We start from the raw sequence: 17,675 nt of genomic DNA, 5'->3' as shown, positions 1-17,675 counted from the left end.
GCATCACTACCCACTACCTGACCATTAATAGGCAACACAGCATCAGTTGTCTTCCTTCCACCAAATTGCTTCATAAAATAAGCAGAAAGCTTCAGTCACTTTACAACCAAGGTCCTGGCTCCAGCTTGGCCTTCTGTACATTGGGGAGACTAAACACAGACTGGGTGACCGCTTTGCTGAACACCTGCATTCAGTCCGCAAGCACGAGCCTGAGCTTCCGGTCGCTTGTCATTTTAATTCTCCACCTTGCTCCCACTCTGACCTTTCTGTCCTTGGCCTGCTACAGTGTTCCAATGAAGCTCAATGCAAGCTCGAGGAACAGCACCTTATCTTTCAACTGGGTTCTTTACAGCCTTCTGGACTCAACATTGAGTTCAATCATTTTAGATCACAACCTCTGCCCCCCATTCTTTTCTTCTTCGTTTTTTTTTGCTGGTTCGTTTTCTTCCCCCACTTGTTTGTTTCTTAATCCCTTTACTTTGTGTTTGGACGGCTGCCATCCAGCCATTTATACCTCATCCTGACACATCTTTTGTTTTTTATTTATCCCATTACCACTCCCCTTGGCTTTGTACTCTGAAATCTTTTGCCATTTAATCTCTTCTGCCCTGTGCTCTATCACAGATCTTCCCTTGTGTTCTTCTACCCCCTTCCCCCTTTCACTTGCTCAAAACCTATTACATTTCTAACTTTTTCCAGTTCTGATGAAAGATCACAGATCTGAAATGTTAACTCTATTTTTCTCTCCACAGATGCTGCCTGACCTGCTGAGTATTTCCAGCATTTTCTGTTTTTGTTTCAGATTTCCAGCATCTGCAGTATTTTGCTTTTGTGTCCTTGCTCTAGCTTGTTGGGTTACACATCAACTCAGTATAGAATTTTCTCCAAACCTCAAGAATACCCTTATCAGTTTCAATTAACGCTGGTAAGCCACTTCAGCCTATGGAGGAACAAGTTAAAATCATTTTGGTTTAATTGTGCATGCTTGCAGATGAATGTAACCCACTGGGTACACTTCATCTCCTTAATGGTCCTCTTGACCTCATGATGCTCTACATCATAATTTGCCTCTGCAGCAGGCTTGCAGTAGCACTTTAAAGGCCCTCTGCATTTGCCTAACAGGCCAGCTTCCCTTTGCAATAAACTTAACAGGATGCTACTTATTTGTTGCAGAGTCTACTTTTAGTTTCCTTATGATTTGGTAGCCATTACGGAGACATGGTTACAGGTTGGTCGCGACTGGGAGTTAAATATCCAGGGGTACCAGACTATTCGGAAGGACAGCCAGGAAGGTAAGGGAGGTGGTGTAGCTCTGATATTCAAGGACGACATCAGGGCGGTGCTGAGAGATGATATAGGTTCTATGGAGAATGAGGTTGAATCCATTTGGGTGGAAATTAGAAACACTAAGAAGAAAAAGTCATTGATAGGCGTAGTCTATAGGCCACCAAATAATAACATCACATTGGGGCGGGCAATAAACAAAGAAATAACTAATGCCTGTAAAAATGGTACGGCAATTATCATGGGGGATTTTAATCTACGTGTAGATTGGTCGAACCAGCTCAGTCAGGGTTGCCTTGAGGAGGAGTTCGTTGAGTGTATCCGTGATAGTTTTCTTGAACAGTATGTAATGGAACCGACGAGGGAGCAAGCTATCCTAGATCTAGTCCTGTGTAATGAGACAGGAATAATTAATGACCTCATAGTTAGGGATCCTCTTGGAAGGAGTGATCACAGTATGGTTGAATTTAGAATACAGATGGAGAGTGTGAAGATAAAATCCAATACCAGGGTCCTGTGCTTGAACAAGGGGGACTACAATAGAATGAGGGAGGACTTGGCTAAAGTAGACTGGAAACAAAGATTTTACGGTGGGTCAGTTGACGAGCAGTGGAGGACTTTCAAAGCAATTTTTCAAAGTGCTCAGCAAAAGTATATTCCAGTGAAAAGGAAGGACCGGAAGAAAAGGGGTAATCTGCCATGGGTGTCTAAGGAAATAAGGGAGGCTATCAAATTGAAAGAGAAGGCATACAAAGTGGCCAAAAACAGCATGAAACTAGAAGATTGGGAAAACTTTAAAGGTCAACAGAAAGCCACAAAAAGAGCTATAAAGAAAAGTAAGATAGAACATGAGAAAAAACTAGCACAGAATATAAAGACAGATAGCAAAAGTTTCTATAAATATATAAAACGAAAAAGAGTGGCTAAAGTAAACATTGGTCCTTTAGAGGATGAGAAGGGGAATTTAGTTATGGGATATGATGAAATGGCCGAGGCATTGAACAGGTATTTTGTATCGGTCTTCACAGTGGAGGACTTTAATAACATGCCAGTAATTGACAAAGAGACGAACATAGGTGAGGACCTGGAAACAATCATTATTACGGAAGAGGTAGTGTTGGGCAAGCTAATGGAGCTAAGGATTGATAAGTCGCCTGGCCCTGATGGAATGCATCCCAGGGTAGTAAAAGAGATGGCGGGAGAAATAGCAGGTGCACTGGCAGAAATTTTCCAAAATTCGCTGGACTCTGGGGTAGTCCCAGCAGATTGGAAAACAGCAGATGTGACGCCACTGTTTAAAAAGGGAGGTAGACAAAAGATGGGGAATTATAGACCGGTTAGCTTAACCTCTGTAGTGGGGAAGATGCTTGAGTCTATTATCAAGGAAGAAATAGCAGGGCATCTCGATAGAAATTGTCCCGTTGGGCAGACGCAGCATGGGTTCATGAAGGGCAGGTCATGCTTGACAAATCTTTTGGAATTCTATGAAGACATTACGAGCAAGCTGGACAATGGGGACCCAGTGGATGTGGTGTACCTAGATTTCCAAAAGGCCTTCGACAAGGTGCCGCACAAGAGGCTGCTGCATAAGATAAGGATGCATGGCGTAAGGGGTAAAGTATTAGCATGGATAGAGGATTGGTTGACTAACAGGAAGCAGAGAGTGGGGATAAATGAGTGCTATTCTGGCTGGCAATCAGTCACTAGTGGTGTGCCTCAGGGATCGGTGTTGGGACCGCAATTATTTACAATTTATATAGATGATTTGGAGTTGGGGACCACGTGTAGGGTGTCAAAGTTTGCAGATGACACTAAGATGAGTGGCAGAGCAAAGTGTGCAGATGACTGTGAAACTTTGCAGAGGAACATAGATACATTGAGTGAGTGGGCAAAGGTCTGGCAGATGGAATACAATGTTAATAAATGTGAAGTCATTCATTTCGGTAGGAGTAACAGTAAAAAGGATTATTACTTGAATGGTAAAAAGTTGCAGCATGCCAGTGGGACCTGGGTGTCCTTGTGCATGTATCGCAGAAGGTTGGTCTGCAGGTACAGCAAGTAATTAGGAAGGCAAATGGAATTTTGTCCTTCATTGCTAAAGGGATTGAGTTTAAAAGCAGAGAGGTTATGTTGCAGCTGTATAAGGTACTTATCCTTACTTCAGAAAGGATGTACTGGCACTGGAGGGGGTGCAGAGGAGGTTCACTAGGTTGATTCCGGAGTTGAGGGGGTTGGCTTATGAGGAGAGACTGAGTAGATTGGGATTATATTCATTGGAATTCAGAAGAATGAGGGGGGATCTTATAGAAACATATAAAATTATGAAGGGAATAGATAAGATACAAGTAGAGAGGATGTTTCCACTGGCAGGTGAAGCTAGGACAAGAGGGCATAGCCTCAAGATTAGAGGGAGCAGATTTAGGACTGAATTGAGAAGGAACTTCTTCACCCAGAGGGTTGTAAATCTATGGAATTCCTTGCCCAGTGAAGTAGTTGACGCTTCTTCAGTAAACGTCTTTAAAGCTAAGGTAGATATCTTTTTGAACAATAAAGGAATTAAGGGATACGGTGAGAGCGCGGGTAAGTGGATCTGAGTCCACGAAAAGATCAGCCATGATCTTATTGAATGGCGGAGCAGGCTCGAGGGGCCGGACGGCCTACTCCTGCTCCTAGTTCTTATGTTCTTATGATTTCAACTGGAAAGCAAGGAAACCATTGGTTAGCCCTATCAGCAGCCACACAGATCTAGATCCAATCTTTGTGGTCAATCTTTTTTCTCCTTGTGGTTGAATCTCTTGGCCCAATCACTTATTGCACAGATATCACTGACTTGGCAGTTGTTATTCTGCCATAAATACACCCTTTTACAAAAGACTGCTGTCAACTGCCCCCTTAAAGCACGTAACCAGCTAGTGATGTGAGGTTTCCCAATGCCCAGGACTCTCAACTTCACTTTTGATCTGGCACCATTGCGACTCTTCTATTTGATGGGAAAAATGACCAGACATAATGCTAGTTGTGAGAGTAGTTGTCCAAGATGTTTTAATAAACTAGTAAACAGACTTGTGCAGATAGAGTTAAGAGGCTGGCCATCCTCATACAGTGGGCCTGTTAATGATGGCTGACTTGTGCTGTGGAGTAGATGTAGATAGAACTTTCAGTGCAGTGGTCAGATGTGGTTTTCAAAGAAGGCCTCCGACAGGAGTTGGCACAAATGTGCCGTACAGGTGGCACTTGGTTTTCCTCTGCATCTTCTGAGGCTGCAGTTCATCCTGCTGATGTCCTCACTCCTGATCGGGGTCTTTGTCCTCTGTGCCATCCATGAGGGCTGTCTCTGTAAAATGAAGTTATGCAGCGTGCAGCACATCACAACAATCCTTGAGACCCAAGTTGCGATCTCCGTGTTCCTGCAATTCTGGCCTCTTGCACATCCCCAATTTTAATCACTCCACTATTGTCTGCTATGCCTTCAGCTGCCTGGGCCCTGAGCTCTGGAATTCTCTCCCTAAACCTCTTCATCTCTCGCTCCTCCTTTAAGACACTCCTTAAAATCTACCTCCACCTGTCATGATATTTCTTTATTTAGTTTAGTGTTAAAATTTGTTTGGTAATTTTCCTGTGAAATGCCTTGGGACATTTTACATTAAAGAAACGATATAAATATAAGTTGTTCTTCCAGTTGAATTATATTGCAGGATGCCCCAAATGCCTTCAGCATGCCTATAGTCCGGCCAGTGATGATTAGCAGATCAGTAGATCCCATTATAGTGCTGCTTAGTGCACAGAGGTCACTAGCCATGGCTGCAGAAAATATCCTTGATCTCTGGGAATCCACGTTTCTGCATTAAAGAGTGGTGGCATGATCTACTGCCTTAAAACAAAAGCATTGTGACAGTGGCCAGAGAAGAAAGCGTTAACTTGCATGATTCTGTGCCTCTAATTGCAAACAAGCTGCACATGAAAGGCTGAATTTAGTTGAGCTGGTGGGGCCCCTGGCGTTGGGCCAAAAAGGCTGTGGGATTCTCATCTCGCCCTTTTTGAGCCCCCTCCAGCGCAATTCAACGGCACCAGGATCCCTGTCCCTTTAAAGATGGGGATCCCGCCTCCGAAAGCTCCCGGCCAATCAGAGGGTCGGCAGCTCAGTAGTATCAGCAGTGCCACTGGGAGTGGTGGCCACTACTGGTACTACAGGAGGCCTGGGAGCAGGCCCAGCACTGGAGACGAGGAGAGAAGGTAAGTGAGGCGGGATCGCCAGGCAAGCCTGGCGATGGTTTTTGTGAGGGGTGGGGGGTGGGGTGCAGTGTAGGTGGTGAGTGCAGTGGGTGATGGGGGTTACGGGAGATGAGTTTTTTGCCACCCAGGGCCCTTTGTGGTTCACAGATTGCCCATGGAGAAGCCCCCTGCCACCAAAGCCACAGGGAGATTGCCTTGTTTCACTGGCTGACCTCCCCGCATGACAGAGACCCCACCGCTGCGGGTTAATTCCAGCGGCGGTGCAAAGAGGCCCTTAGGTGGCTAATAATAGATCTCAATTGGCCTCTAGGTGGGAAGACCATCTCCAGACTTTCCTGTCCATGACTTAATAGTGTTCTGACAGGTAGGTAACTGGCCCTCTGTCCCCCGCCTCCTGTCACAATTCTATGGGCCCCTCCACCTCCTAGCTCATCTCTGGAGTGGGGGGGTGGGGGTCCATTAAATCCATTGTTAAGAGAGCGGTATCCTTTCTTGTTGACATACAATGGGCTGTTGATGAAAGGAGTGCATATGTGATCATGTGAGGGCAATTTCTGACTGCTTGGATTTTGAGGACTCTCCCACTTGGTAACACTGCAGAGGTGGTGCAGGGTGTCCACAAGGAAGGAGATCAAATTGCCAGCTGTAGAGAATAATACAACCATGACTCGCTTGATGCATCTATGCACAGTTAGACTAATGTTCTAAGGGGCAGACTGCACTGATTCCATGGAGTTGTAAGTAAGGTTGCCATTGGCCTTAACGGCTATTGACAGAAATGCCATTGTTGGAGTTGAACTGTAGGCCAGATTGACGAATATGCCATAACTCTGTGAAAGCATTCTCTGCAAAGTGAGGTTTCCATAAACAGTACTTCTCAGTCAAATCCAGTTCGAAGCATGGTTTAAGCAGCTGGCAGTCAATTTTTTCTTTCTTTCATTTCCTGGGTTCTTTGCCATCTGGAAGAAGTTCTGAATCCTAGAGCTGAATTTTAGCAATGGAGGAGGGAAACAGGAGTCCGGGTCAGAAACATGTCTCCGGGGGCGGGAAACTGATTAAAGTCCCAATTTTCACATGGGGAAGCCCTTATGGAGACTGGTTTCCTGTCCAATTAAAGGCAATGGGGGCAGGAATGGAGACAGAGCAGATCAACTGTGGGACTCGTTTAGACTCCCCACAGCAACCATCACTGAGGCTGCTGGCTGCCCTGAACAAAACTGTCCATTGTATCAAAGCCTTCCACTGATCCAAGGGGAGGAGAGTCTGAGGTCTAGCACCTGAGGCAGAGCTGCAACTCGCTTCATTGATGTGCACCTGAATGTTATGGTGGAGGTCATGAGGGAGAGAAGGGAGGTCTTTTTCCAAGAGGGTGGCCAGAGGAGGCCGCCATCTGATACCAAGCAGGCCTGGCTCCAGTTTGCTTGATCCAGTGCCGGAAAAGATTCAATGACCTCATATGTTCTGTCAAGATTTTGCCTCCACCTCCTCCAGGGCCATGAGGGCAACATCACATAGGAGTCGCTGAGTGCAGAGGCCACTATGTCACCTGGAGCACTAAGTGGGTCACTGTGTTGTCTTCCTATAGTCTCTGTCAACTGATTTCCTCTCTGTACATTTTATAAATGATGACACATTAAGGCACACACCTGGGATTCCTTTTATTGTGGTATGAGGTGGTGGAAGAGAGAACGGGATCCTCCTTGGTGAGGGCAAAGTCTCTGGGCAGATGTGCTTCTTTCCTAGGTGGTCCATGATTAGATGTTCCAGGCTGTGTCTTCCATGCATGTGTTTGCACGGGTCCCTCAGGCTCCCTCCCATGCCCTGGCCCTCAACCTGGGTCAGGGGGCTCAGTTGAAACATTCTGAATCAGGAGATGCCTGATATTCATGGAGCCCTTCACTCCCCAAGCCATGCCCGGCCACCTTGTTGTGCAGCAGGGGTACCTCTCTGTTCAGCATCATCTCTCTCCATCTCCACTTCCTCCTCCTCTCTCACCTCCTGCTTCTCCCCTGATATGGAGAGTTCAGTAGACCACCACAATGACTGATACCCTTGCAGGAGGGTATTGGAGGGCTCCACCCGACTGGTCCAGTCACTGGAATCGCATCTTCAGAAGCCAGCTGGCCTGCTCAATGGTTGTGCTATTGAGCCAGTGGCATTGGCTGTTTCGCCTCTGTGCTTCTTGATATGGTTCCCGTAGAGGGGTGAGTAACCATGTCTTCAAGGGATAAGGGATATCCCTTGTCCCCTAAGATCAATCCAGGCACTCTGGGATTTAGAGTGAAGATCTGAGGCAGCCAGGATTGGCAGATGACGAGGCAGTCATGACAGCTGCCTGGAAAGTGAGTGCACAAATGGAGGAAGCTCTTGTGCTCGCAGACCAGTTGAATGTTGAGGGAGAGCAAGCCCTTCCTGTTGATGAATCTCATTGGGTGGTCACTGTGCCTTGATGGCCACGTGAGTGCAACTGATGATGCCCTACACCTGGGGGAATCCAGCAATAGCAGTAAAACCCTCTTTCCCTGTGAGCTATGTCTTTTGTGAAGTGAATGTTCCATCCAGCTCTGGCAAAGAGGGCATCAGTGACCTGTGAGATGCAGTGATGTGCAACTGCTTACGAGATGCCACTAAGGTCTGCGTCAAATCCTTTTAAGGAGCCAGAAGTGAAGAAGTTCAAGGCCATAGTGGCTTTGATGACCACTGGCAGGGTGTGGCAACCAGTGCTGTGAGGTGTGAGATCTTTGGCGACGAGGTCACAGGTGTCTGACCATCTGCCTGGACAGACGCAGTCTCCTGTGGCACTGGGTCTCAGGCATCTCCAGGTAGCTCCATCTTCGGCAGTAGATCCTGTGCTGAGGGTATGGTCTTCGTGTCCTTCCTGCCCCTCTTTCCTCTCCCGTGCCCTCCTGCTACTCAGGGTTCCGCCTTTCGTGCAGAGAGTGTTGTCCCTCATCATCATCGGACCCAAATTCTGACAGCCGCGCCCCCATTGCCAGCTGCAGCCCTCCTTCCGGGCAGGTAGCCACCCACCTGTCCTTGGCATCCCTGACCCCTGATCTTCTGGCTCCACGATGCCAGCGGTGGGGGTGCCAACCCCATTCAGTGCCTGGGTGCTGAATACCCCCTCTCTGTGCCACCTACGCAGCGCCAAGGATACCCCCTTACCAACAGCTGACTCCTCCTCTGCCTCGTTGACTCTTTTATGAGGCTGGGGCGATGTCCTGGGGCAGCCATCACTCGTTCCCCACTCTGTATCTGCCTCTCCTCAGCTGATCTATTTCTGAAGGTGTGGGTAATTTGTGCACCCCTTTTAAAAAATTTCAAGTTCAAACCCTGACCAGTTCTAAACGAGCCTTTCCACAGCCTTAATTGGCTTCAGTTGGGAGGAGAGCAGGATTCCTGTGCTGCCCTCCCCCACCACCCTCTGTCCCCCCCGGTGATTATTGCCACACCAAGATCAACGTCTTGAAATCAACATGCCGCCTCACTGATATTTTCACCCCACCCCCGCCACCTCATCCCCGACTTCAGGGAGCCCTGAAAATTCAGCCCCTAATGTCAGCCAGGGACAACATTAAAAGCTGCTCTCCCAGTTCACGACACATTGCACTGAAATGTTAGCTGGATTTTTCAGAGCAGGGGAGTAAACATGTTTTTCTTCTTTCAGATGCAGATTGAGTTTATACAACAAGCAAGCATGAACTTCAGGTTTATACCAGTACTCTTTGCAAATGCAACCAAGGCAAGTAAAGCCAGATGTTCTCTTTGCTGTACCATTTCCTGCACATAGATACATACAAAGGGAATGTTGTCTGTAAATTAAAAAATTTCAGTGCACAGCTTCACACGCGAAGGCTACAGTCCCTCGTACCCTTAGGGCCAGAGTGATCTATTTAACAAAAAGTGGAATTATTCCTTTCATGAAATTTGATTCTTTTTAGCCAATATTAAATCTGGTAACCAAATTAGGCTCTCCCCCTTTAGAATTGTACTCTTTATTTTACATTGTTTCTCCTCGTTGAGCCTAATTGGGAAACTTTACAACATCAAGCACGCACATATATGAAAAAGCGAACAGTCTCTGTTATCACTACTTGAAGCGTCAGCAGACATCACTGCCATTGCTAGGAATAGATAAATTAAACCAAAAAAAAATGGCCAATAAAAGAGGCCAGCAACTAAAGGCCAGTCAGCTTAGCCTTAGTAGTGTGAAAACTTCTAGCAATAATAATCCGGGACAAAAATAAAAGCCACTTGGACAAATGTGGATTGCTCAGGGAAAGCCAGCACGGATCTGTTAAAGGCAAATCATATTTAACCTGATTGAGTTTTTTGATGAGGTAACAGAGAGGGCTTATAAAAGTAATGGGGCCCATGTGGTGTATATGGACTTCACAAAAGTGTTTAATAAGGTACATAATTGTTTTCAACTTTGCTGGCAAATCTGTGGAATAAAAGGAACAGTAGCAGCATGGATACAAAATGGGTTGACTGACAGGAAACAAAGAATAGTGGTGAACCATTGTTTTTCAGACTGGATGAAGGTATTCAGTGGGGTTTCCCAGGACTCCGTACTAGACCACTGCTTTTCTTGACTGGGTGTACAGGACACAATTTCAAAATTTGCCGATGACACAAAACTTGGAAGTATTGTGAACTATGAGAAGGATAGTACTAGACATTAAGAGGATATGGACAGGCTGGTGGAATGGACAGACGCTTGGCAGTTGAAATTTAATGCAGAGAAGTGTGAAGTGATACATTTCGGTAGGAAGAATGAGGAGAGACAATGTAAAATACAGAGTACAATTCTAAATGGGGTACAGGAACAGAAAGACTTAAAGGTATATGTGCACAAATTATTAAAGGTGGCAGGGCAGGTTTAGAAAGTCATTAAAAAGGCATATGGGATCCTGGGCTTTATAAATAGAGGCACAGAGTACGAAAGCAAAGATATTATGATGGACCTTTATAAAACTCTGGTTCAGCCTCAACTGGAGTATTGTGTCCAATTCTGGGCACCACACTTTAGAAAAGATGTGGAGGCTTTAGAGAGGGTGCAAAAAGATTTAGAAGAATGGTTCTAGGGAAGAGGGACATCAGTTACATGGATAGATTGGAGAAGCTGGGCTTTTCCTCCTTTGAGAAGAGAAAATTTGGAGGAGATTTGATATGAAGTGATTTAACTCCTTATAGGGACTAAACCAAATCAGGAGTACATCCCTATGAATCACAAAAGAAAATCAAGAATACAGTCACAGAAATGTTACAGCACAGAAGGAAGCCATTTGGCCCCTCGAGCCTGTGCTGGTTCTCTGCAAGAGCAATTTATCTTAGAATATCCATCAAAATTTAAAGCAAACTTTTACCTTAAATTCCCCGAGTAAGCCATAGGGTGAGAAGTATTGTTGAGCATTCAACACTTCTAATTTTTGCTTCAAAAACTCTCATGTTTATACTGTTTCTAAGGTATCATCTGACCTTTTAGCATATAGGTGTTACTTTTCTGTTTGTGTTTTTCCTGCTCTTGAAATCCATATTTGGTAGAATCATTAACTAACATCTCCACTTAATGTTTTGCTGGAATTCCCCTACTCTTGAAGTTGTGAGCATTTATCTGGTCAAAATGTTTATAATTGGCTTTACTTGACATCTTGTTCCTGTAAGTACTATTCCATTTATTGTTTTATTATCTATAATTGTCTTTTATGGTAGCTTGAACTCTCTTTGTGAGTTAATCCATCTATTTTTACCAACACTATCAATTAATTAAATTTATGGCTATCTTTCACTGATGTCACACAGGACATTTCAATGTGTATTTATCCTCAAAGTCCTTGGCAACAGAAACCCTGAAATGGATTTCCCAACTTAAAAGGTGTTTCTGGTTCACATTCTATTGTGACAGGGACCTTGAAAGACCTTGAAATTTTTAACTCTACCTTCTTAAAGGGGAATTTCAGTGAGTCTTGAAAACTGACCATTAATTCAATCTTTAATTCTAAAAGGTATAATATATTAACTGTATCTAAATTCTACCTAATTAAGCCTGCTATACCTATGTTTCATCACAGAGAGAGGTGTTCAAAATCATGAGGGGTCTGGACAAAGTGTATAAGGAGAAACTGTTCCAACTGGCCGAAGTGTCAAGAACCAGAGGACACAGATTTAAACTGATTGTTAAAAAAAACAAAGGCGACATGAGGAAATACTTTTTAACATCATGAGTGGATTGGATCTGGAATGCACTACCTGAGAGGGTAGTGGAGGCAGATTCAATCGTGGTTTTTGAAAGGGAATTAGATAAACACCTGAAGGGAAAAGATTTGCAGGGCTACAGAGAAAGTGCGGGGCAATGGGACTTGCTAAATTGCTCTTGCAGAGAACCAGCACAGGCACGAGGGGCCAAATGGCTTCCTTCTGTGCTGTAACATTTCTGTGACTGTATTCTTGATTTTCTTTTGTGGTTCGCATTTTAAGGACATGACTCAAGCTATTGTATTACAAGAACACAAGATAGATTTTGGCCTCATTCGATCTCAGTCTTTGAGAATGTCCATTTTACTATCTTTCCAGCCCAGTTGGTCAAAGCTAGTGTTTATGCCCCACACAAACCTCCTTTCACCCCTCTTTGTCTAACACTATCAGCATATCCTTCTATTCCTTTTTCCCTCATGTTTTTGTCTAGCTTCCCCTTAAATGCATCTGTGCCATTCACCTCAATTTGTCCATGTGATAGCAAGTTACACATTCAAAAGACTCTCTGGGCAAATAAATCTTTGTCAACAAAACAGCAGTGATGACACTACAGAAGTGGTTTTGAACTTCTTTGGGACATCCTGTAGATAAGGTGCTATATAAATACAAGGGAGAAAAATTGGGCTCATTAGTGCACATTTTTTGGGTGCTACGAGTGCCCTTACCAAAATGGCATCCACAGCGTGTGCACAGTTAAAAGCGAAAAACTTACATTTATATAGCACCTTTCACAACATCGGGCATCCCAAAGTGCTTTACAGTCAATTAAGTTGTTTCTGAACTGTTGTAATATAGGAAACACGGCAGCCAATTTCCACAAAGCAAACTCCCACAAACAGCAATGTGATAATGACCAGATAATCTGTTTTAGTGATGTTAACTGAGGGATAAATATTGGCCAGGACACTGAGGATAACTCCCCTACTCTTCTTTAAAATAGTGCCATGGGATTGTTTGCATTCACTTGAGAGCGCAGACAGGGCCTTGGTTTAATGTCTCATCCAAAAGACAACACTCCTGACAGTGCAGCATTCCCTCAATACTGCACTGGAGTGTCTGTCTAGATTGTTGTGCTGAAATGCAGGAGTGGGATTTGAACCCACAACCTTCTAACTCAGAGGTTGATGGGGTAAATTGCTGGCATTGGTGCAGACATTAGTGTACATGCATGATTGTCAGCCGGAAGTATGCAGAGCAAGCAGATCATGACGTCCCTCAGCATGCAACACTGATTTAATTCCAGCGGTGCCATTTTGGAGCACAGTGCTCCAACCAGTGCCCTCTCTTAATCTCACACAGCTGGACTGGCACACAGCACCAGGAAGGACCCCCCCCCCCCCCCACCACCCCAACCCCACCAGTGTTATTTAAAGTGATCATCGACAGGTTAGTTGCTGGTTGATTTCTTCTGGCTGTTGCTATAACTTTACAAGTGTTTGGTGTTTTCTACAGTTTCAAGTTGCAAAAGTCTACCGGGAGTGGCAGGTGCTGAAGGACTCTGTCCTGACCTCAAGGCTTCAGCACAACCCAGTTGCACCCAGACATGGTTGCACTATTAGGCATTCCCCTTGGAATATAGCATGACTTGGGGAATGAACAGAGCAGGACAAGCTGCTGAGGGAGACGAGGGGAGAAGGGCTCTCAGGAGGAGGCCATATCCGCCCATGGTGTTGATGGAGCAATTCTCCTACCTGAACCTTAGCGAGGAACCCATGCGTTTCAGTAAGGACATCTGTAAGAAAGAAGAGGTTTTACTGCTTTTGCATTAACATTATATTAAACAAATAAACACAAAAAAATTCAAATGCCAGTAAAATATTATAAACATGGTCCATCTAACCACCCTGATAGAATATTATTTCTCAGTAAAATTGCCTCTTTCTGTCAACTGACCCCCTATTTAATATCATAAACACTTTCAAATACGATACAAACCCCCAACTGTCAAAAACAGTAGAGGTTATTGAAGTAAAATAAACCAGACAACCGTGGAGAAATATTTCCTTTGCTCATAAAGTGCCAGCCCAAAGAATGCATTTACAATTTTGCTACAATTAACTAACTTTGGGAAACGTTCCCCCCAACCCCCCAGTTATCACCAATGTACAGTTACCCCAGGTTTTCAACGCTTTAGTTAAATGCCATTTGGTAAGAAATGAATGAATGCTGTTCTTCACTGTCTTGTTTTCCATAAATTTGTGTGACCTTGTACATTCTGTAAAGCTTTCCCTTTCATTGCAGGCTCACGTGCCCAACTGGCTACAGAACACACACATTTACAATTGGCCGAGAGATCAGAAGCGAATCCTCCTCCGGTTGCTGAGGGAAGAGGAATACGTTGCTCCACCAGTTGGACCATTACCCACCATTCACACAGTCACACTTTAAGCCTTTGGCCTTGATTACCCTCATTTTTTCTTAAATTAACATACAGCAGACATTCTTGCCTCAGTAGAATTACTTTGATAGAAGTGGAATGTGTGGAAGATATTGTAGTCTATTCACATCTTGCCAAGCTGGTCAATGTTTTTGACCTTTGTATGTAATGGTGCAGCCTCAGCTGTTAATTGGCTGCTTAGCCTACTGAAAAGTTCTGTACATCAAGGTGTCCAGCGCTAGGGTTTCACATGAACTGTGCATATTTTTTAAAACGCTTCTAAGTTCAACACAGCATGATGACACCGATGTTTTAACCCTTTGAGAATTATGCATACATCCAAATCCATTTCAAACAAAGTTTTAATTTGGCATAAAAGGAGATCTGAGAATTAAGGGGCGTTTTATGCAATATACCAATCCCACTGTGCAGTTCTTGATTGATACCAATCACACTTTTCAAATGTACTCCTTGGAAAATTGATAAGATGGCCAATGGCCTTCATGTGATGGGTTTCCATCAGTCAGGAAATTTATCCCAAGTGTTTATTTTTAAATTCTCTTGGATTGCGTCTGAGGTAATGATGAGAGCAGACTCAGCTAACTTTACTGCTCTCGGTGGTAGATTCACCGCCAAAGGAGGAACACTAGCCAATGGCTTGTTGCTTCCTCCTATCTGTCTAGTTTCAGATTGGCCACAAGCTCCAGGGGAAGCTCATAGCCACCAGCCCTAGAGGAAGGTGAACACTCAGCAAGTAGTTGGCCTGCTCTGTTTAGCCACTATCAACAAGTTTAAAATTGGTGAAAATGGCACAGTTATCATCAGCAACTGAGTACAGCTCACTGCTTTTCTTTTCTCTATCCAATTTCCTGTGTCAAAAGGTTTTCAAATATAGGGAGTGCCAAAGTTGGGCCCCAATTCTGTCCTTACCCAAAATCTACATACCCACACTTTGCAAAGATTGGAGAAATAAAATTGGATGGAGAATCACCCAGGGCTTTTATTACATCAAATTTTGCAGCACAGAAATAGGCCATTCGGCCCAACAGGTCTCTGCTGCATTAATGCTCCACATGAGTCTCCTCTCTCCTTACTTCACCTCACCTTATCATCATTCTTCTATTCCTTTCTCCCTCATGCACTTATCTAAATTTCTCTTAAATGCATGCATGCTACTTCTCTTAACCACTTCATTTTTTAAAAAATTATTCATTCATGGGATGTGGGTGTCACTGGCAGGGCCAGCATTTTTTGCCCATCCCTCGTTGCCCTTGAGAAGCTACTTGAACTGCATGAGTCCTTGTGGTGTAGGTGCATCCACAGTGCTGTGGTAGTAAGTTCTACATTCTAACCATTCTCTAGGTAAAGACGTTTCTCTTGAATTCCTTACTGGATTTATTAGTGACTGTCTTTTCTTTCTGGCCCCACAACTACGAAAAATAAATTTTTAAGGTGAAGGACATTCATCTTAATGGCTAGTTTCACAAAGGTCACAATTGGGCTACAGTGACTTTGAGGTAATGGAAACGGAAAGACCAGCCAGGACTCCTCAGCTGAGAAAAACACCTGAATGTTGAAGAACTGGTTCAGGCTCAGATTTATATCCTCCCTGTTTGAATAGCTTCAGTGATATTCTAAGTTCACACCTGAAGGTTAGCCACTGGGCTGACGTATGGAAGCGGTGCCAGTGCCTCTGCAACCAGTGAAGGTCAGCACCTTCAAGAGTGAGGGAGGAAACCTTCAAAGGCAAAGATTAAAATAATCGGCTCAGTCATATTTTACACTGGTCATTATTGCGTTAACACTGTAAGAACATAGGAACAGGAGCAGGAGTAGGCCATACCACCCTTGAGCCTGCTCCGCCATGCAATAAGATCATGGCTAATCTCCTACCTCAACTCCTCTGTCCCACTCTACCCCCATATCCCTTGATTCCTGTAGTGCCCAAAAATCCATCGCTCTCGTTCTTGAATATACTCAACGACTGAGCATTCACATCTCTCTGGAGTAGAGAATTCTAAAGATTCTACTCAATCTCTCCTCACATGACAACCCTCCCATCCCAGGAATCAATCTATTTACTTTTGTTGCCCCCGTCTAAGTGAAGTATATCCATGTTTAGGTAAGGAGACTAAAATAGTACACAGTTCGCCAGGTGAGGTCTCAGCAAGGCTTCCTTACTCTTGTACTCCAACCCTTTGCAATAAAGGCTAACATACCATTTGCCTTCCTATTTGCTTGCAGTATCTGCATGTTAACTTTCTGTTTCATTTACAAGGACACCCAATTCCCTCATGACAACATTTACAAGTTTCTCATCTTTTAAAAAAATGTTCTGCTTTTCTTCCTACCAAAATGGATAATGACACCACATTATGCTTCATCTGACACCTTCTTGCCCACTCACTTAATCTGTCAAGATTCATTTGCAGCCTCTCTGCATCCTCACAGCCTACTTTCCCACTTAGCTTTATAATTGTCACCAAACTTGGATATATTAAACTCAGTCCCATCATCTGACATTGATATAGATTATAGATTATTTACTCGGTTCAATTATTGAGGAGAGATGAGAACAGATCTTGCGATAATTCTCCAATACCAGGGAAACTGTATGCTCCTAGCAAACTTCAGAAAGTGGGGGGGGGAATATCAAAAATATTGAAATAGAGTTAACAGACTTTATCTCAAAATACGCATTTGTGTTTTGTGAGACCTTTGGGATGGGTGGTTCCTTCATGAGGTCCAAATGGAAATCTTTGATTAAAACACAGCCATGGCAAAGCATCAACTGTGTTAACAGACTGACACGCATAGTGGTTGAAGAGACGCTGTTCTCATGGATAAGCAGTTAGTAAAGTTAGAAAATTTGTTTACAGCTGTCATGGTGATGCAAATCACATGCATGACAGGATCTCCCTTCTGACTCTTCTCTTCAAATTAAACAAAAAAATTGTGATGATTGTGCTTTTAAAGGGCAGACAGTCCTTGCAAAGCAAAAGCTGAAGATGGAGTCAGAAACTTCTAGTCACTACAGCACTATACTGTTGGGAGAGATGTTACCTGCAATTAGTGGTGGAATTTTATTTGCTACACAATCTCTTATCCCTTATTTGTGCAAATTGATTACCTTATAGATCAATCCAAAAAAATAAAGAATATTTTTTAGAAAAAAACGAGTTGAAAATGTTCCTGCATTTTGATCTACATAGGACATTTTGCATCCATTTTGCATTATATTTTGCATCCATTTTAATGGCAAATAAAAGAGGTCAGCTTTTCCCACAGTTATTTTTTTGCCTTTCTGACCTGTAATTAATTTCACATTCTCTCCTGTTCCACAGTGTTGTTTGATAGGTTGGATTTATTTATATTTATTTGTAAGATCGATGATTTATTTATACACTAAATTATACACTAAATTTGCCTGACATCAAAAGGCCAATAATAGAATTTAAAAAGCTTTCAGTTGAGCCAGGAGGCTTGGCTGCACATCGATAATAGTGACGTTTTTTGCTTATTG

General features: G+C 43.8%; 1 protein-coding gene across 2 annotated transcripts in view; it reads left to right on the top strand.

The window, feature by feature from the left end:
- Positions 1–17,361, top strand: part of traf3ip2a (TRAF3 interacting protein 2a) — a 96,878-nt gene extending 79,517 nt beyond the window's left edge. For both annotated transcript variants that reach the window (XM_068027384.1, XM_068027388.1), the window contains 2 exons: positions 9,185–9,259; positions 14,017–17,361. In XM_068027384.1, the coding sequence (XP_067883485.1) occupies positions 9,185–9,259; positions 14,017–14,163 (222 nt within the window). In that variant the 3' untranslated portion in view covers positions 14,164–17,361. The remainder of the gene's footprint in view (positions 1–9,184; positions 9,260–14,016) is intronic.
- Positions 17,362–17,675: the final 314 nt, after the last annotated feature.

This window comes from Heterodontus francisci, chromosome 3, assembly GCF_036365525.1.
Source record: "Heterodontus francisci isolate sHetFra1 chromosome 3, sHetFra1.hap1, whole genome shotgun sequence".
In the NCBI taxonomy this organism is placed as follows: domain Eukaryota; kingdom Metazoa; phylum Chordata; class Chondrichthyes; order Heterodontiformes; family Heterodontidae; genus Heterodontus; species Heterodontus francisci.
Note: the sequence above shows the minus strand (reverse complement) of the source record. Positions and strands in the feature narration are given on the sequence as shown.